This window comes from Raphanus sativus, chromosome 9 (genome assembly GCF_000801105.2).
Source record: "Raphanus sativus cultivar WK10039 chromosome 9, ASM80110v3, whole genome shotgun sequence".
Taxonomy (NCBI): Eukaryota; Viridiplantae; Streptophyta; class Magnoliopsida; order Brassicales; family Brassicaceae; genus Raphanus; species Raphanus sativus.
Window position 1 is genome coordinate 36734542 of NC_079519.1, and position 19834 is coordinate 36754375.

At 36.5% G+C, this 19834-nt stretch overlaps 5 protein-coding genes and 1 long non-coding RNA gene across 7 annotated transcripts; 1 reads left to right on the forward strand and 5 right to left on the reverse strand.

Moving 5' to 3' along the window:
* Nucleotides 1-1454: 1454 nt before the first annotated feature.
* LOC108827978 (1-aminocyclopropane-1-carboxylate synthase 5-like) lies at nucleotides 1455-3500 on the reverse strand. The gene is made up of 3 exons (XM_018601509.2): nucleotides 3116-3500; nucleotides 2871-3031; nucleotides 1455-2771 (listed from the first exon to the last, which is right to left on the reverse strand). Exons 1-3 carry the CDS (start codon nucleotides 3392-3394, stop codon nucleotides 1799-1801), a joined length of 1413 nt encoding a protein of 470 aa, XP_018457011.1. The 5' UTR covers nucleotides 3395-3500; the 3' UTR covers nucleotides 1455-1798.
* Nucleotides 3501-7140: 3640 nt separating this feature from the next.
* Nucleotides 7141-8968, reverse strand: LOC108827982 (probable pectin methylesterase CGR3). Its single transcript, XM_018601513.2, has 6 exons — nucleotides 8808-8968; nucleotides 8272-8465; nucleotides 8146-8184; nucleotides 7678-8052; nucleotides 7542-7597; nucleotides 7141-7462 (listed from the first exon to the last, which is right to left on the reverse strand). Exons 2-6 carry the CDS (start codon nucleotides 8432-8434, stop codon nucleotides 7310-7312), a joined length of 786 nt encoding a protein of 261 aa, XP_018457015.1. The 5' UTR covers nucleotides 8435-8465; nucleotides 8808-8968; the 3' UTR covers nucleotides 7141-7309.
* A 571-nt stretch (nucleotides 8969-9539) lies between these two features.
* LOC108824160 (receptor-like protein 57) lies at nucleotides 9540-10798 on the reverse strand. Its single transcript, XM_018597531.2, has one exon. It carries the CDS (start codon nucleotides 10607-10609, stop codon nucleotides 9764-9766), a length of 846 nt encoding a protein of 281 aa, XP_018453033.1. The 5' UTR covers nucleotides 10610-10798; the 3' UTR covers nucleotides 9540-9763.
* A 684-nt stretch (nucleotides 10799-11482) lies between these two features.
* On the reverse strand, nucleotides 11483-13924 carry LOC108827981 (thioredoxin-like protein AAED1, chloroplastic). Its single transcript, XM_018601512.2, has 8 exons — nucleotides 13568-13924; nucleotides 13424-13470; nucleotides 13234-13348; nucleotides 12927-12971; nucleotides 12767-12826; nucleotides 12584-12679; nucleotides 12367-12498; nucleotides 11483-11650 (listed from the first exon to the last, which is right to left on the reverse strand). The coding sequence occupies exons 1-7, from the start codon at nucleotides 13880-13882 to the stop codon at nucleotides 12373-12375; spliced, it is 804 nt and encodes a 267-aa protein (XP_018457014.1). The 5' UTR covers nucleotides 13883-13924; the 3' UTR covers nucleotides 11483-11650; nucleotides 12367-12372.
* Nucleotides 13925-14439: 515 nt separating this feature from the next.
* Nucleotides 14440-16055, reverse strand: LOC108824013 (U-box domain-containing protein 31). The gene has a single exon (XM_018597343.2). It carries the CDS (start codon nucleotides 15866-15868, stop codon nucleotides 14540-14542), a length of 1329 nt encoding a protein of 442 aa, XP_018452845.1. The 5' UTR covers nucleotides 15869-16055; the 3' UTR covers nucleotides 14440-14539.
* An 882-nt stretch (nucleotides 16056-16937) lies between these two features.
* LOC108836154 (uncharacterized) lies at nucleotides 16938-18712 on the forward strand. Of its 2 annotated transcripts, none has more exons than XR_008938325.1 (4): nucleotides 16938-17522; nucleotides 17732-17795; nucleotides 17886-17984; nucleotides 18157-18712. It is a non-coding gene; the product is annotated as an uncharacterized LOC108836154 (long non-coding RNA). The 2 variants fall into 2 exon arrangements; XR_001947075.2 differs by having other exon boundaries at nucleotides 16940-17650.
* The last annotated feature ends 1122 nt before the right edge of the window (nucleotides 18713-19834 follow it).

Genomic DNA, 19834 nt, shown 5'->3' on the forward strand with positions numbered 1-19834 from the left:
CAACAACGAATTTTTTTTTGGTACAACGACTACACATATCTCGTTTGTATTGTTACGGTCGGTCATATGCAATTAAGACTTTTAAGTACAATACTCAATCAGTATTACTCATTACGGATTGCGGATTCTCAAATCCAACCAAATTCTCAATCTCATTTCTCAAAGTATATTTATAGTATACTTATCTCTATTACATATTTAATCGAATTATATATTAATTATTTCAGAGATATTGTGGGGACTCAGCCACCGAATTAATGCTCTTCACATGCAAGCATCATTTGCCGCTACGGCCAGTATAGCCGCGTATCATGCTCAAGTCCAATAAGTTTCGGTTAGTAAAGTTGTATTTATATAGTTCCTAGTTTTAGTAGTACCAACAAGGCTCATGGAATTTTCAGTTTTTTTTTTATTTTTTTGTTGTTTGATAAGTATCTATAATAGAATTAGCATCATAACCTTTGACCGGTATCACTCATTATATGATTAGGCTTTGATATGACAATTATCCTACTTTATCCCTCTGGACATAAATTACACAAAATAAATAAAATGTTATATAATGCCTTTTCTCTTTAAATGATTGGAGCCTTTTAGTTTTACAAAATTATTGATTTCGGTAGCTATGATTGAATTGTTGCAAATGTTTAAATCTCTAATCATTGTAATCACTGGACCATGATATTTGTTAACATCGCTGTAAGAGTCTATTATTATATACAGTTGTAAAACGATCCAAAACTATGTTTTTAAATGGAGTAAAAATCGATTGTCCATTTATATATCATCTTGCTATCTATACTATTGAAGATTTATTTGTCAGTTTGTTTAATTCATTTATCAATATGTCTTCATGGAACATCTTGAACAAAGAGATGAAGTGTAAAGACGTCTCATTTGACTTTCCTAATTTGCTTCCTCAGTTGACCAATTCTCGCCATATTGCGATAGTAAGATTTATTAACCAGCTAAATAACGTTCAAAATTATAGGCCTCATTGATAATATCATATATGTACTAACGTCCTTAACTAACGTTAACAATCATCATAGACTTATAGCCAAAGGTGATTGCATGGCAACCGATTCAGAAATTAACCCAAATTAAGGAAACACATTTTTTTAACGATGGATAAACACATATTTACAAATTCAAATATGATATATATTAAGTGGAGTGGATTACACAATACATGCAATTATGCAAACATTTATTAAAATTACAAAGGGAAATAATGTACTCCCTCTGTTTTTTAAAGATCCATGTTCTAGAAAAAAAAATTGTTTTAAAAAGATATATTTTTTATTTTTTCAATGTATTATTTAATGAAAATTTGTTAACTTCAAGAAAATTAATTGTGTTTATTGGATTTTTATTGGTTAAAGATTATGGAAAATTATTATTCACAAAAATCAATGCATTTTTAATGTGATTTATTAATATATGTAAAAAATTTAGAATATGTATCTTTAAAAAACAGAGAGAATATATATAGCCACTGCAAATCCACATCCGGACTGAGTGCATTTTAGGCACGTATAACAGCACTTATAGTAAAGTTTCAAAAAAAAAAAACAACAACACTTAACAAGGTTACACCCGAAAAAAATGCATTAAAACTCACGCAAACATTTATGAAAATTACACATATATAATGATATTATAGATACCTTGGAAACGGAAAATACTTCCAAAATATAAAAAAAAAAATGAAGGAATTAAAGAAGAAGAAAAAACCTTGAAGTTTTTTTTTTATTTTGTTCCATTTGTAGTCTCAAACTCAGGGAGATGAATAGTTTCATCGCTCATCAGGTACACGGTCTGACCATGAAACCCGGAAAACCCAGTTAGAGACTGTCTTCTTCCTTAAACTCTTGAGTCTTTCATGGCTTTTTCTTGATATCATCCGTCCACAGTCTGTAGACTCTACGAACGTTTTGAGCCTCTTCAAGGCCAAATCAAGTGTATCCTCACTCATATTAGCGAAACAAACCCTAAACCAACCCGGTTCAGTGCAGTGACAAGACGAACCGGGAGAGATGTTTAGCTTCACGTTGTAAACAATCTTTTTCCAAAGGTCGAGCTCTGCTTCGAATGTGTTCGTGTCCAAGAGGTGTCTCATGTCGATCCAACAAAACAAACCCGCGTTGCTTCTAAGGGAAGTAATCCCCGAGGACTCAAGACCAGACACAAGGCGTTTCTGTCTGGACCTGAGCCGTTTCTGGTTCTCCTCGAGGTACTGGCTTGTGAACTTCTTGTCCGAGAGCAATGCCGAGAGAAGGTACTGAGTCTGAGAAGAAACAAGACCGAAACTGGACATTTTTGTAGCTGCGGAGACGACCATCTCGTTGTTGGAGTAGATAGCTCCCACGCGGAAGCCAGGAAGCCCTAGATCTTTAGAAAGGCTATAAACGATGTGGACTCTTTTAGAAACCTCGGTGTTTTCGAGTTTCTTGTCTTGCAAGACATCCATTACGCTTATGAACTGTTCAAACCCGAACATAGTTCCAGAGTAGATCTCGTCGCTGATGAGATGAATGTTCTTTGAAGTGATGAAGTCAACGAGAAGATTAAGCTCACGTCTGGTCAACGCGGTGCCAAGTGGGTTAGATGGGTTCGTGACAAGAACTCCTTTGACTTTGAGATCAAGTTTGTGAGCTTGTTGGTAAGCTTGTTGCAGGGCTGATTCCGTGATTTGAAAGCCATTGGAGCTTGAGCAGTGGATTGGCACGATCTCGGCTCCGGTTCTCCATTTAAGATCTCTATCAAATCTGTAATATTCATCAAAAAGCCAAAACGTAAGCAGAGAGTTTTAATGAATGTGCTTGGGATCCAAGTAAAGTGAGATTAGGGTTATAAATGTAACTTACCCAGGATAGTAAGGAGTAGGCAAAAGGAAAGCATCGCCAGGCTCAGCGAGACAGAACATGAGAGTCTCGTTCGCCGAGGTCGAACCAGCGGCTAAAACAATCTTTTTAGGATCGAAAGTGACTCTGTTACCTCGTATCTCTTCCATGAACTCAGCCATAGCCTATAACAATGAATATGTTCATGAGAACTGAGAAAATTATTATTACTTGTGATACAAGTCATAGGTTAATATCTTTTGACTTACTTTTTTGAATTCAGGCATGCCGTGATAGTCTTGAAAGAGAGCAAGCTCTCTGAAAATGGATTGACCTTTCCTCTTGAGACTAGCTGCGTCCTGGTTTTTAGCTAGCCATGACTCGATGAGATCAAAACATAGCTGGTTTTCAGCAAGACCCATCTGGATCATCCCATTAGGGTTCTCCATCTCATCGTAAGGATTCTTCTCGTACTCTTCCCATCCCAGGAAGTAGGATGAGTCTTGTCCATGACCATTGCTTGTCACTTTTGTAGAAAGCTGTTTCATTTTTCTGATTTTAGGTTACGAGATTTTGGTCGAGGAGAGAATTAATGTCAGAAGAGAGTGAGATAGAGAGAAAAGAAGATTTTGAATTTAGGACTTAAGCTGGTGAAGAGTGAGATATGTTTTGAGAAGCAACGGGTATGTTAAGAGATATATATAGATGACAACAGAATCAGAAACTGTGAGACTTTTTACGTAGTTTTAGTAAATGTCGTTAAGACATGTGATGCAACTTATTTTTTATTGTATTTTAATACGACTCTAATTATCAATCAGCTATTATTTGATGAGAATAATTATTAATTATTGAATACATTGCAAATAGCGCTTTATACTATGTGTGATCCATCATTGAATCAATTCTATTTATTATTTGCATTCACACATTCATCAATAAATCTTAGTATTTGTATGTTTTCAAAAACTTCCAATTCTATATATATACAAATAAATTGAATGACAAATTTTGAGCTTATTTGTTCGTTTCCTAGGATTTGAGTATACTTAGCTAACAGTTTTTATAAATTAATCGGGATAAGAAAGGAAAAATATCGTTGTCGACGTATTAAATAATGGTATTTTAGTGTCGTTAAATGATTAGCCTTTACGCGTTTCCGTCACCGCCGGACCGTCCCTTATTACTAGACCATATCCCCTTTAATCTAGAGCCTAAATATGGCAATTAGAAATCATTATTTATGCAGAAGTTGTGACATCATACGAAATTTTCTTATCAGAACCTGTAACTTTGACTTATATAATATTTAATAAAATAAGATTAGAATGGTAAACGTAAAACTGGAAAACAAGCAAAGTGAAATACAAGAAAAACAACGGAAGATTGACAAGTGGGGATCAAATGTAATGCCATACCGACATCGAATCGCTTTAAGAAATTCTGTTGGCTCACTATATTGATCTTGTATACGTATGTATACATTTATACTTTTATTTATACGAAAGATGGTATGTGCTCCCTAACTCTAGTAGTCCCATATGTGTTGGTCCGCCATTAATTTTCCTTTTCCTCATTCTCCACTCATTTACGACAACGTATTTATTCAATGAGATCATTTTCATGCAAATTTAAGTTTTCACTTACCAAGTACCATGATGGTTGTTTTAATATCACTAAGAGACTAATTACAATGATCGATATTCGATATATGTACTAATGTGAAGATCAAATAAATTCTCAATTGGAGTAAGATCATGGAGTTTTATTACCTGTTGAGCCAGTTATATTCGCATACAAGATAATCAATGAATTGGATGATTCCAGATGATAGTCATGGGAAAATAAGACGACTATTACAAAATAAAAGTTCTACTAACTGGAATGATATATATATGTGTTGTGTGAAATTATGAAACTATTTTCATTCTGAATATGTAAAATTTTAAAATATGAAGAACAAAAACAGAATGGAATTCTTTTATCATATTTTTGAAAGATTTCTCTTAAACATGGAAGAATAAAAGAATTATCTGTCTGTTCGGACATAGGTTAATGATTAATATACTTCCTTCATATTTAATCAACCCAGTTGAGTTATATTAACCAACAAAATCAGGTGGACGAAATCAAAGTCAGTGGTGGTAGCCGTTGGTTTATAAGTTATGCCCCCAGATTTTTAGGCGAAATTTTCCGATTTAAGTTTGACTCCAACTACCAACTAACTTAACTGGAATATTATTTGGTAGGTAATAATAGTCTAGTAGTATATTGTTCCTCTAAAATAATAAAAGTTGACGTCAGAAAATCCATACTATTTCTGTATTTCATACACCATTTTGATTTTTAAAGAATTATTTAGACGTTGTGATTTTCTCAGATTATTTTTCAATATATTAAAAGCTCAAATTGATTTGACTTGCGCAATCAAAATGGGTCCTCAAATAACAACCCTTAATAATGATAAAATGCAAAACGACTCATTGAAGATAGCATGTGAAATCATCATATTGATGGTGATGAAGCCATATATATCGGCATTCATCACCTTGATTGCGTTTTCTGAAACAACCAAAAGATATCATATCAACACATAAATTAATACCACAGAAAAAATTAGATTCTGTATTTTGAAGGATCAAGATAGAACACCACATTTGTATTCTTTTAACTTTTATCATAAAAGTAGAGTTGCTGTATTCCCAATTTTATGTGTTATCAGAAGAAAGGAAATAGATACAGATAAAAAGGACCTAAATAAAGATAGAACTTATGAAATTATATAGCAACTGATATAATTCATATTTTAATCAAAAGAAGTACAGTAAATTATTTCTAAACAAATCCTACTTTGTAATTTTGATAAATATAAACGATCATAGTTTTAAAACATAAGTGGTTGAGTTTGAGCCGTATGTATATGGAAATATTTTTTTAAAAAAAATCATAGATAGTTAAAGATATTAGAGAATAAATGATGTATACATTTGTATTGTTACTAAATGGTCTTATAAAATCATAGAGAGGAGGTAGAGACGTGAGGGGAAGCACATGGAGATGCAGTAGAAATAGGGTTTAAGAATGCATGTGAAAAGTGTAGGTTATAAGACCCTACCCACCCCAAATCCATTAATCAAACAAAAACATTTTGTGACAACCATCGTGATCTTTGTTTTTTCCATTTTTGTTTTTCTTAAAAACCACTATTCATGTTCCAAAATTTGTAAAACGGGTCCCATTAAACACTCTTCAGCCCTGATATGTATTAAGCATTTTTTTCTATTTTGTATTTTCTTGAATGATTTGGTGATTGAGTCTTCATTCTAGCTGATCTCTCTCGTCTATTGAGGTTGTATCTTTGAATGTATGAGTAGCCAATGATAGGTATATAAAATGTGATTCACTAAAAGAAAGCGAGTAAGAGTTATAAAACATTTTTGCAAAAAAAAAAGAGTTATAAAACAAAATTCCTAGAACATGAATAGTGGTTACTTTTTAGTTTTTACATGTTTTATGAAAGTTTTGTCTATAGTCTATACAAATGTGATATATATATATCAAGGCCAATAATAATTCAGATAAAAACTTTGATAAAATACAACTCCCACCTGCATTGGATACCAAGTTAACAAACACTAAGGTCAACTTATGTTTATGTCTTTATACCAGTCTGTGTTTGTCCCTCCCCTCTCGTTTTCCATATTTTTTTTTTTTTTGCTTAACTGTTAATATCATTTTTCCATATTTATAAGAACCCATGTTGTATTTTTGTTCGTTTTTTGTGTATTTTGGACAAATAGTTCAACTTTTATAGCCTACTAAAGATTAGTTTTATACAAATGGAAAATGATTAGTTTGGCAGCAATACATAGCATATCATAAGATTAGCATGTGTAGTTCAGGCTCGGCCCTGAAATAGTGAAATGTCCAGGCTTTGTTTCAGCTCAAGTCAACAGATAAACCTGATATTTATCGTTCATATGAGTAGGCGTAATGAAACGTGGGTCATTCTCATACATCACACATTATGGATTTTAATATTGGGCCTGGTTTGTATAACCAAATCAAATAGCAAGGGGAACCCAGGGAGGCCTCTTCTTGATTTGTAGAGCTGCACCTAGCCTTCTCTACTATCTAGGAGTGTATCAGTTACTGATATATATATATATATAATATAATGATCTCCTAAACATAATAATATTCGTTTTTTTTGTCAGAAAACATTATTCATAATTGTTTTTGATAAACTTGATTATCTGATAATGTCATAGCTTAAAATGAAACAAATGCAAGCTTAACTTATTAAATAGTAAAATTATGAATCAAATTGTTGAGACTGTGTTACAACTCTGTGGAACTTTCTGTTTCTTTCTATAAGAGGGGAAGAAGGCATATAACATAAGAGGAAGAGACATATCTGGTCTTCTGATGCTTTTCAAGACCCAGTAATAACAATAATGTTTCTAATGTAATGGCTTGAGGTGGAAGATTTGACAAGCTGGTGTGTATGAAACCTTGGTAGCTGCTTTTTCGAACTTCTTGCTCGCTGCTTCGTTTTCCTCTAGATTCGTCTGTGAGAAGAAACGGTTCCACCACGACGAGCTACGCATTTTAGCCTGCAAAAACAGCGAAAAAAATTGCATCAAGTTCCTGAACCGGACAGGTACAGAAGGACATGGGTTCTGGTGAACTTACAGGTCTTCCAAACTTGGATAGTTCCGCAGCTTTGGCCTTTTGCTTACCAGGATTACCTATAAATTAATGAAAGTTAGAATGGATTACACAACATCTCTTTGGATGCTTCCTGAAAAGCCTGTGTGTTTTTAGTTACCTGCAAAGAGAAGGAGACCATCTGAAGCAACACGTGCAAGTTCAGGAACGGTCTTGTTGAGATACTTGGGGGAGAGGTAATCCAGAGCATCCGAGACGATGACGAGAGAAAACGACTTTGCCCGGTAAGGGAGAGGGAACTTGATGTCAGCCACACGTACCAAGCCTTTACGCAAAAGACTTTTGCAGCTGGAGTCTGCATCCTCAACATCGTACGGTTCAACACCCCACGCTTCGGTCTCATCTTCCTTCAACAGAGTAGAGACCACCGCGCATGTGTCAGGACCCACGTGCAAGACTTTCCGCATGCTGTCTCCGTAAGCGGTCTTGAGAAGAGGGATGGCTCTTTGAACTTCTGATGTGCATGAATAGTCACCTGGAAAAAAAAAGTTGTTAGACAAAGACAAATCCATTCGACATGTTAATGCCACGTGTCGAGCCACTGTCGATGAGAAACACAAGGAAGTACCTGTGATCTTGCTGACCTCTCTGATACTCTTAAACATACCTGTTAATTATTAATACAAGAATCTGAAATTAGAGGCCTTTTCAAGTAGTAATCAATCAGAAGCAAACTTTGAAGAGAAACAAAAACCTGGACCACTGAAAGCATAACCAATGAGAAGGCATGCTCCAAGGAGAACAAGGCAAATAGATAAGAGAGGAGAGGAACGTGATTTAGAGTGCAAAGCTCCTACGAAAGGGAAGCTTCCACTATCTCCTACACGCCTCGTCGAACCTACTTGCCTTCTTGCCATCACTCTAAATAGCTTAAATCTTTTCTTTCACCTTTCAAAATCATAAGAAAAAAACAAAGAAAAAAAAACATTCAAAAAGATTATTAACACACAAAACCAAATATCTACACGATTTAACGCACAACAATCATTAAAATTACAGATCCATGAAAAAATGGTACCATTTCAACAAATATAATTTAGCAATAAATCAGCACTGTGAGAATACACAATGCTCGGCGAGTTTCTAATATATAAGAGCCCCTAATCTACCTAACATATCCACATAAACGAATCAATATAGTTAGATCCACGGAACACGGAGCTCACACTGCTACGAAGAATTCGATAGAATCCGAAAACCAAATCAATGAAAGGAAAAAGTATAACGTACCTTTGAATTAGCGGATTTCGAATTCGGATCCAAAGATCTCAGATCCGAGAACGTTCGTGTGTGAAAGCTTTTTTAGCTAGAAAGAAAATTTTACTAAGCGGAGGAGAGCTTCCTATAGCACAGTGTTATTTGTCAAGCGAAAAGGAAGGGAGAGTGCGTGCTACTCTTAATACGCCTTCGTTTCTGTTCTGCGCATTTAACTAACAATAATAGACTTCTTGCCGACACTTGCAAGTTTCAAAAGTATGTTTGGGCCTGTATCGGTTATTGGGTGGGCTTTTATCACTGCTCGTGCGGTCTATTAGGTAATTTGGAGCCATGAGTCATGACGAACCCATGAAGCAGCTCAATTAGAGTCGATAGATAACTGGTCCGTGCTATGGGACATGCATGAGATTTGTAATGACGGTCTTCCAGAAGGTTTCGTTTTACTAATAAGAGAGCAGGCCCTCAACTTTTAAGGCCCCAAACCTGGTCCACCTAAATTCTTATGCAGAGTTCTAACGTTACAGAGAGAATTAAATTATATTCTTTGCCTTTTGATCGATGGCATCAAGATGTCGGACGGTTCTTTGACTAGACTATCCATCCACCAACATATATCCAACATAGCAGTACATGTCAAGTGTCCCGTAATGGTCCCCGTCCCAATCCCTTAACTCGGAGTTTAGCCAAATTACATTTTACAAATCAAAGTTTCATGATAAGAATAGTACAAGTGTAAAACAAGACAGCGTAGTATTCCACAAACCAGTCTTGCCTTTTCTTGTTAATATATACCCAATTACAAATCACATTTATTTTAGGATAAGTTAACTAAAACAAAGAGAAAATCCAAAAGATGAACAGAAATAAATACATCTAAACAAAGATTAGAGCAATTATCAAGAGTAAATTCGCATTTATGAATTCCCTATTTTGTATCTTTAGTTTTGTTTGTTAATAATAACATTGGATTAGTAAACAGGCATGGAGTGACTAATCTTTCCTTCTTCCTCCTCCATCTTCTTCTCCGTGACCTTCAACCATATACACACTCCCGTGAAGCTAATCACCAAACTCGCGACTCCACTCCCAAGCCCAATCCCAACGATCGCCATCACCGACAACCCCTTGCTCCTCTCCCTCTCCTCCAACGGATACCCATACAGCTTCTTATTCCCCGCGAACGAGCTCGAATTGAACCTCGCCGAGTTTCCGTCACTACGCATCATCCCCAGATTCGCCGGAATCTGACCGGACAACCTGTTATTCGACACGTCGAACGCCGATAGCCTCGCGAGAGTCCCGAGCTGCTGCGGGATCGCGCCGGAGAGTCCGTTACCGTGGAGATCGATGACGTTGAGGAAAGAGCACCGCGCGAGCTGAGGCGAGATCTCGCCGGAGAGACGGTTGGAGGAGAGGTTGAGAACGGCGAGGTTGGATAGGGACTGGATCTCCGGCGGGATCTCGCCGGAGATCTGGTTGGAGGAGAGATCGAGGGACTGGAGGTTGGTGCAGCTGGAGATGAGAGGGGAGATGGAGCCGCGGAGGGAGAGGTTTGTTAGGGAGAGTTTGTAGACTCTGCCGTTGTTGCAGGTGACGCCGCGGAGGTGGGAGTCGGAGACGGCGGGGCAGGGGTTGGAGAAGAAGGGTTTGGTCCAGTTGTGGAGATTGTTCGCGGGGTCTTCTAGGGTTTGGTGGAGATTCGCGAGACACGCCGCGTCGTTTGAGTCGCCGGAAGCTGGACGCCGCGCTGTTTCGAGTGTTAGGAGGAAGAGTAAGACTATCCGGTTGCTAAACCGGTGGTGATTCGCCGGCATTGTTAGAGTTAGGGATTTTTTTTTCAAAAAAGGATGAAGATTTTCACGTGAGTGTTTAAGCAAAAATATATTAAAGAAAAACAAAAAAGAAAGTAGAGAGGAGATTGAAAACGTATCGCTGGGAAAAATATTGTTTTGCTTGTGAGAGTGATCGTCTTTCGGCCGGGTATTAATGCGTACGTTAGTATGACTTCGGGCTGTGCGCACTATAGAGATTATATATGTAAGTAGTTGTCCATTTATTAGGGGATCATTTTAGGAATACTATTAGTAAACAATACATGAATGAACAAATTAATTATTTTAAAGTATTTCCAAAATGAATAAATATCAAATTTTAGAGATTACACTAATTTAACTATGTGTTTAGTCAACTGTTAAATTGTTATTAGCATACTTAAATTAACAAAGAATTGATATATATATAAGAATATGAGATTACATGGTTTGTTTGTAAATTAGAGACTATTGGTTAATCTTCTCAATAATTTTATCTAATTACCATTATCGTATACACGCTAGTCACTTTCAAAAATGTGTGTTTTCATCTTTTTAAGCATTTAAAAACGTTATAGGTAGGGGATATAGACCAAGGTTTCATGCATTGCTTAGTCATGTCACACCGCATTTCGCAATTTAATTGTATTTGTTTGACCATATTTACGAGACGTGTAGAGTATTACAGTATTAATTCGACAAGCCTCTCTGTCTTTTCCTAAATAAATAAATAAATATAAGATTTCTTTAGTGAAGTATATTTTTATCATGTGAAGATTGATATCCCAATCATCTAAAAATAATGTAGATATCTTGAAGTATATGTTTTTATTTTGTTGGTCATGATTGAAATGATATAATTATTCTATATGTATGTGATGCTAACAGTTCACTCACTTGTAACTCAGAGTTCAAATAAATACAAACGCACTACTAAAAAAGACAACCAAACTCCAATTATATACCAAACTATTGTCTTATCTTTACACTATAAACTTGTGTGGTTCAAATGTATACTATTTATAATTTATTATCATCTTTAAAACATACTAGATTTTGACCCGCGCTTTTGAAGCGCGGAATATTTTACGATGAAAAATTTCACTAATAATTTAACAAATATTTTGGTTATTTTTAAAGAGTGTGTATTTAAAATATTTTTGCATTTAAATCAGTATTTTTAAATTCAACCCGATTGTGATTATACCGGTTAATCCGGAGATCTGACAATTCAATTTATGTTTTTAAAATATTCATATTAAAAAATCACTAACACCCGAGACTAACCGATTGAACTAATGGATGACCGATATGTAATCTAATTGGATTTAAATTGTAATAGTTTCATAATTTGTAATCTTATAATCGAAATTTTAAAGTTCACTATTTTGCAATTTATGAAATTATGACGTTTCTACAAAATTTAAAAGAGAAAATGATAGATATAAAATAACTAAGATTAATTATTGTATTATTGGAAAACATGGATAGTAGTATAAAAAAATATATTGTTTGGAAACATTGATATAGTAGTATAAAGAAATAAGTATATTGTTTGGAAACATGGATAGTAGTATAAAGAAAGGAACATTAGTGACTTAATGTATGTTTAACTATAAAGTATAAATGTGTATTTAATTTAAAAACTTACAAAATAAATGTTAGGTCCAACAGAATGTTTCTGATTTAATAAGATAGATATTAATAGCTACAATTATACAGTGATGTAAGCATTAAACCAAACCAGAGAGACTTTAAACCAATGTTCAAGCAACAGTGGCTTGTGTTGTGCAGCAGACATTGAGAACATCATCTAGAGATGGGTGATCACCAGTACCTTCGTCTTTTCGACCATACAAGAGCTTCTTGCCTCTGAAAACAAACGTACCTCCCTGAGAAGAACACGGAGAGAAAGGTTCAAACAAAGCGCAGACATGCTTTATCTGTTATAAATCTTGTCGTTGCGAAGAAACAAACCTGTTGCAACACACTGCTTCTGTCTTCAGGAGTGGCTTGTATGGTGTAGTTCTTCGTAGCTTCTCGTATCTCGTCAAATCTTGAGAAGACCTTAGTCTGTATATTAAACAAAGCTGCTAAGATATTCCAAGGTAAATGTATTTAGAAACAATCAAACAGTAAAAACGCTGAGGCGGTTCATACGCTAGCGGGGTTGAAGAAAGTGCGGCCTAATCCGTAGTATAATCCAAGAACATCATATGCCTGCATATTTTTAAGAGAGAAAAAAAACACCATCTTAACACCAAAGATAAGTCGATAAAAAAAACAAGGTAGAGTTTCTGTTTTCTCTTATTTGCGTTACCTTGCGCTCAGGATCGGCGTAAAGACATTCCATTGGAAAAGGCAACTAAAGCAATTAAAACAAACACTGTTAGTTGACTAATAATGAGTTGTGATTAGGATTTTTCTGTAACCACTGATTGTAACTTTGACCTTCTTGAACGTAGTTAAGCTCTAGTGAGCTATCTTATGTTTCAATCTCTTTTATCTATCATATAAATATTACACACGTAACATACATCCAAAGAGAAAGCAGCAGCCATATGGTACAGTGACAGTGTATATTCCTAGAAAACAGAGAAACAGAAACAAAGAGAAGAGAAGTTTACCCGAGATGCAAGTATACGAGCCTTATCAGGAGTTCCAACACCAACCGCAACCAGTTTAACACCAGCCGCATCAAACCGTGGTTTCGCCTCTCTCAATGCAGTGGCAAGCTCCCAACTTTCACATATAGCAAAAAGATCACCGGTGATTTGAAAAAGATTTTGCCAATCATCGGTATTCAAACTAATTTACCAGCAAACGCATCCGAAATGCCTCAAAAGCACAACAGCAGAAACTCCCTGTGTAATTAAAAAAAATCACAAGAACTCGTTGTTATATGCATCCTCAGATTCGTTTTCTTGGATAACAAGTAATTAGCACAGAACTATTATATACATCGTTCTGATCCAAGAGATTGCTGAACTTCACGGGCTGGCCTGAAGCAGTAAACATGGAGACATCCCCGAGGATCTCACCGATGTCTTCTCTGTACTCAGTGACGGGATTAGCTACTCCCGTGGAAGCTGCTCTCGCGAGAACAACGCGAGGTCTAGAGATCGGGGAATTGGATTTTGATCTGGCAAAAGGAGTAGAAACGATGGAAGATGAAAAGTTTGATGATGATCGAAACAAGTGTTTCGAGCACATAGGAGAAACAGAGGAACGAAGAATCTGAATGGAACTTGGCGTTCGTACAGAGAGACTTGCCATTGTTCAGACAAGAAACCTGATCAAAGCAGTTTGGCGACGATGGAACACAACAAAAAGGAAAACATGAGATGGAAAAAGAACACACGTGGCGATGAAAGGACCGAGTAAGTAATAAGCCCATTTAAAGCCCATTTGTATTTGTCCAACTAACTTCGTGAGTTATGCATTCGGTTTTATGTTTAGTTCGACTAGGGCCCATTTAAAGAGTTCCGACATGATGTTTGTTAGTTCTCTCATAAACTTAGCTCTTTTTCATTTTTTTTAAATGGGTGCAATTTCACAAGAGATCAACTAAGCCAAAAAAAAAAAAAGATTGGTAACTGCTCAGATTTTATTTCGAGACAATATCTCTCACATCAGTGACATCACTTGTTTCAATGATCACGGAGAATTGTTCACCTTCAGACGTAACGTAAGAAGTAACAGGATAAAACGTGTATTATTGGACAAACAAACAGTTAACAGTGTCAAGAAAACGATTTGCTTGTCAAATCATCTCTTTCTTTTTCGATCATTCATCATCCACACAATTAGAAAAAAAACAGACCAAATGCATGTTAAGAGAAAAGACTTCTTTAACTCCCCTCCAATGTACAAAATACGAATTTAATCTCGTTAAACAAACTTAAAAAGGCAAAATTTGTCAAAAAACAAACATTACTGAATCGTTGGTGTGAGTTTACATTTAGAAATAAACATTGTATCTGAATAATGTAGACTACACAGCTTCAACAACTCAGCCGAACGTTGCTTCAAAGCTGGATCACATCCACTCTGTATCACAAGCAAAAGCTTAGCAGCCAGACCAAGCTCAACCGCGAGAGACGAACACTCTCGAGAAGCTAATCTGCAAACCGACCAAAGAATCGAAACCGCGTAAGCCGTGCACGTCTCGGACACTCTCATCAGCAACCTAACGGTGTTAGGAATCGTGTTAACAGAATCTCTCAAAGCCGTTACTCCTTCGCTGTCAGAACACAACGAGTCCAACACGCAAAGAGCTGATTCCAAACACTCTGGTCCTAGACAAGGCAACACATCGACTAACTGAGGAACCGCTTCGACGCTAACCATCAAGCTCCTCACTTGTCTATGAACCGAGATAGATTTGAGTAACGTTAAAGCTGGGGAGACGCCGTTTCTTCGCCGTCTGTCTTTGACCAATCTCATCAACCCGACGAGTAGACTGTGACTAGAGACGAGCTCTGCTCTAAAACCTTTCTCCTCGACTAACCTCCCGATCAACCTCGCGCAGTTGATTTTCGTCTCGATGGAACCGTCGTTCAACATGTCGACCATCAACGAAACCCTAGCCGGCTGCATCAGACCAGCTCTCGAAACAGAATCAAGCTCGAGGTTAACCAAAATCGCAACAGCTTCTGATCCAACGGCGTGAGAAGTGAACGGAGTCAGAAGAGAAGATATAACAGAGACTCCACCTTCGTCAACAACGCTCTTCCTAGCGATCTCGTGACACGTCACCACTCCTTTAAGCTCGCTCAAAGCGTGAAGTTTCCCTTTCCCTTTCGCCTTCCTCAACGCCGCCACGATCTCGATCACTCTCCCCGCCACGTCCTCCGACCGTTTCTTCATCAAAACGTACTTCTGCGAGAACCAAGCGTGGATCAGCTGGTGGAGCGTCTTGTTCGGAGTGAAGACGGCATCGTCCCAGAGCTCCTGCATCGTGGTGGGGCAAGTGCGGTGTCCTAAGCTCAGCCATTTGAGAATGTTCGACCTCTCGTAGGTTTGACCGGTGCAGAGAGTCACCGGATCTTGCATCGGCTCTAGAGAGATCGGGCAGATGAAGACAGAGGGTGTTTCTTGTGATTCGAGCTCTTCGATCATCGTTTTGAGATCTAGTTCGGTTTCCACCGCCGAGGTTTTGACTTCTCCGCCTCCGCCGTGGACGCCGTCTTTGACCGCCGTGTGTAGATCTAAGACGTGGCCGTCGAAGCCACCGCCTTTAAACGGTTGAAACATTGGCATTTTCGGTGAAATGGAAAGAGTGTGAAAAGAGAGAGTAATTAAAGAGGGAGACAGAGCTGGAGAACATGGGAAGAGAAGGATAAGAATTGGATCTGGTCTGGTGTTTCGTGAGAAAACAAAAAAAAAAGATATTATTGAAGTAAATAGACAAAATAAAAAAGGGAAACGTTTTCTTTTGGTTTGGACCAAAGACTTTCTTTTTCTCTCTGTCTTAAAGATTCGGGTTGAAATCTTTTTTCTTTTCCTTTCTTCAAAGTTTAAACTAAAAAAATGCACAGCCTCATGTGCACCACACGTGCAAAGCTCAGATTTTATCTATGGATTTACCATTTTATAAATGAATTTATTCAAATTAATTGGAGTGATTATGAAAAAAAGTTTAGGATAAACTGCTATTTGGAGCAGTTAAAAAAACTCCGCACGTAAGTCAAAAAAGCTGCTACAAGTCTCACACTTACCACCACCAGATAGATACCCACGAGGGAGAGTAAACCCTGTATTTGCATCATTATCATTGCTATTATTCCCTGTTCATCCAACCTTTGTGTTCCTTTTCTTTTATCTAGAGTCTTTGTATTGTTAAGAAAATGAAACAAATCATAAGCCTTTAACAACAATAATTACTGAAAAAGGTAGAAAAAATATCCAAACTATGAAAAGACGAAAAAAAAGAAAAAGGAAAGAACTATGGATGTGGGGCCCGTTACATGCAAAAGCTCCAGCTAGACATTTTGACCAAAAGACAGAGTGTTTGCTTTGACTCCACGCCTCGATCGTGTCTCTGTCTCAGTATTTTGCCTTTGACTGGCCTGTCGCCAGTTATATCCTTCCAAGCGTCCTTTATCGAGATTATATCTAATAAACAACTATTGTTTGAATGTTTTGATTAAAAGATTTACTAAATGAAGATAGTTTTAATAATAATAAGCGAAAATTGATGGGAGTGTCAGCATAGATCTGAGCCCATGTGCTGTTTTTGTTGGAGTTCAGCCCTGTGCCAGAAATGCAAGTGCTTGCTATTCAAATAAAAAATTTAAATAATAAAGTTCAAATAGTCTATTTATATAAAAGATGGTTGTTTCTCTCCTCTCGACACATCAGCCGCCACCTCACAAATTCGTTGCATGGCGTGCTGACACGTGTTCAATTAATGAAACGCTGCGTACGGGCTTCTCTTGGGCTTTCACTCTCGCTTCGTTTTGCAGCCCAGGGACCACGTAACTTTACACGAACCCTAACCCGTGGTGATTCGTGTTCTTCGTTTCACTTCGATCGGCTGAGACGGCGACGATCCAGATTCTAATCCGTTTCTGTAACTGAAATCGTTGTGTTTTCTACGCCTTTACTCTCATTATAATCATTAAAACTACCCATATCCACGATCTCTCTTTCTCCTCCGCCATGTCCCGTCGTCAATTTGGCACAATTTTCCGGTGAAGTCTTCATCCCCGTTGCAGTTCCCGGTGACTTCTCCTGCTGTTTGTTTGCTTAGGCGGAAGCCGCATCTGATTCTTTCCGGTGAAAAAGATGATTTCAGTCCCTTTAGTTATGCTTGAAGACAGTGTCAACAAGCTCAAAAGTCTCAACACTTGGTAGACGCAGAAATAAAGCTAAGGCCCATATGATATTGGCATTTGATTCTCCATCTGATTGGGTATTTCAATCTTACGGATTTGTTTTATATCCGGTCTAGAGCATAATCTCATGATTTTCCTGTTTGATGTTTTTTTTTATGCTTCTTTTGGATTGCAATTGCGCATGTGGTCATCTACCATGTTTCAGGTGCGTGCACATTCTGTAATTGAACATACAGGTATAATCTCATCACATCTGTATGTTAACTTTCCCATTGTCTGCCAATAGCTTCACTTTCTGTTCAAAAAAATTATACCCACTTGCGCATAACAAGAGAGAAGTATAAGTCTGAGTGAGTTCTTCGTTGCTAACACTTTCTCTTTGTTGTTAAGTTTAAGTGTACCTTTTGTTGATTAAAATTTGTTTCACGGTCATGTATCAGAGGATGAACAAGCACTAGACTATTTCTCACCTCAGATTGATTAACCAAAGGATTAAGGGCGAGTCTGTGTATTTGGCCGAGGTTCTCCAAATTTCTCTGGTGAGTGTGATTACATATGAGATCCTTTATTCTTTCTCAGTTTTTGAATCTTTTCTCTTTCACACATATTGTATTTAGATGAGTGGAAGGTGTAAGAGTTCATCACATGATTATTGGAAGTACGAGGATATGAGACATATGTGGAATCTGATATTTTTTTTTCAATGGACAGGCATACAAAACAAAGAAATGTTGCAAGTATCGATCTGGCATAAGAAGAAACCTGATATAGACGAGTTAGAGAGCATCGCGAAGCTAAAGCTAGCAGAGGCTTCCAGCTTAAAGCTAACAAAGCATAACGGGAGGCTGAGATGTTGTAAAGAATGTACTACGGAAATGGACAAGTTTGAGGAGGAATGCGCAAGTAACTATCTGAAACAGAGGTTGACCAAACTGAGGCAGAGAAGCAGTGTATGTTTCAGAAGGTTGAGCTGAAGGAAAATTCAAGGATTGCATCACAATGCAGTGGTGGTGGAGGAGACCTGTCACATGTTCTTGATGTACTCAAAGATCTGCGATCTACTTCATGGTAACAATCTCTCGCTTAAGGTAGATCCTCAATCAAAAGAGCACCGTCCTTTCATATCCAAACCTTGATGATTCCCTTATAGATAGATGTGCAGATTTCATATCCTAAAAGGCTAAAACTCATATCTTTGTGTTTCTGAATTGAGCATTTATTTTGTTAAAATAAAAGTGAAACGAGTGTTTTATACTCTTAATCTAAATTTGTTCTGAAGACTGCGCAGTACATAGATAAAAATAATAAAATTGTGTTCTAAGGTTCTTTAGTTTTGTGTAAACACTAGATCTCTTAACAGGAGTGTAATTAGCAATGTGGAATTTTTCTCCGGCCAATAAGCATTGCTTAATTTGGAAAGTCATTGTTTAGTTTAAAGTATTAAAAGACCACAACATAGTTATGTTCATACTCTGCAACATTTGATCTCGGAGACGAAACAGTCCCTGCAAAAAAGAAAACAAGCTTCTATAAGTTCTCATGTTTATCAATGAAGATGTGTATGATTGAAGTACGGTTGCTAACTCCGGTACTTTTGGCTGTAGATCCAGGTATCTATATTTATTTGTATATATAAAATTCTATATATAAGAAAATTGTAGTGAATCAGTTATCGTAATATTTATTTGTATGCGTACCTAGATTGGTTAACTTACTTTCTGTTAAGAGAAATGTTACTACTTTTTAAGGTTCGGATGTTTGTCCATTATATTGCTTATAGATAGCAAATTATATTATTGTTTGCTTTATTTTTTAAGTAAAAAAAAGAAATTAGATTATTTCCATCTAGAAAAACATAAAAAATGTTCAAGATATGGGTTACTTTATTTTTACCAGAAAAAAAATTACTCTTATGAATACATTCCTCTTACCAGGTTTATGTTTAGGAATAAAAACATAAAAGGTAAAGTAATATATATTTATCAGTATAGACGAAGCATGAAACAGTTTTTTTTGGCGGCAAACATGAAACAGTTATTATCTGTGTTCAGAGTTCATAGTTTTAACTATTGTGTAGCTACCACTTACTTATCCAATTTCAAACTAAATCAAACGATATATCAAACTCGCATACACGTCTCACAATAAAAAATGTAAAAATATAAAAGAATTAAACAAACAATGTTTATTAAATGATATATTAGGATATCATACATGCTTTTAACAAATGTAAAAAAATATAAAAAATTAAATAAACAATGTTTATTAAACATATACTCTAACTGTTAAAATTATTTTAAAATCCACATCTCGCCCGTAGGGCGGGTCGACCCTAGTTGTGTTTATATAGAGATGAATACTATGGAACTGAATGAGTAACATAACACTG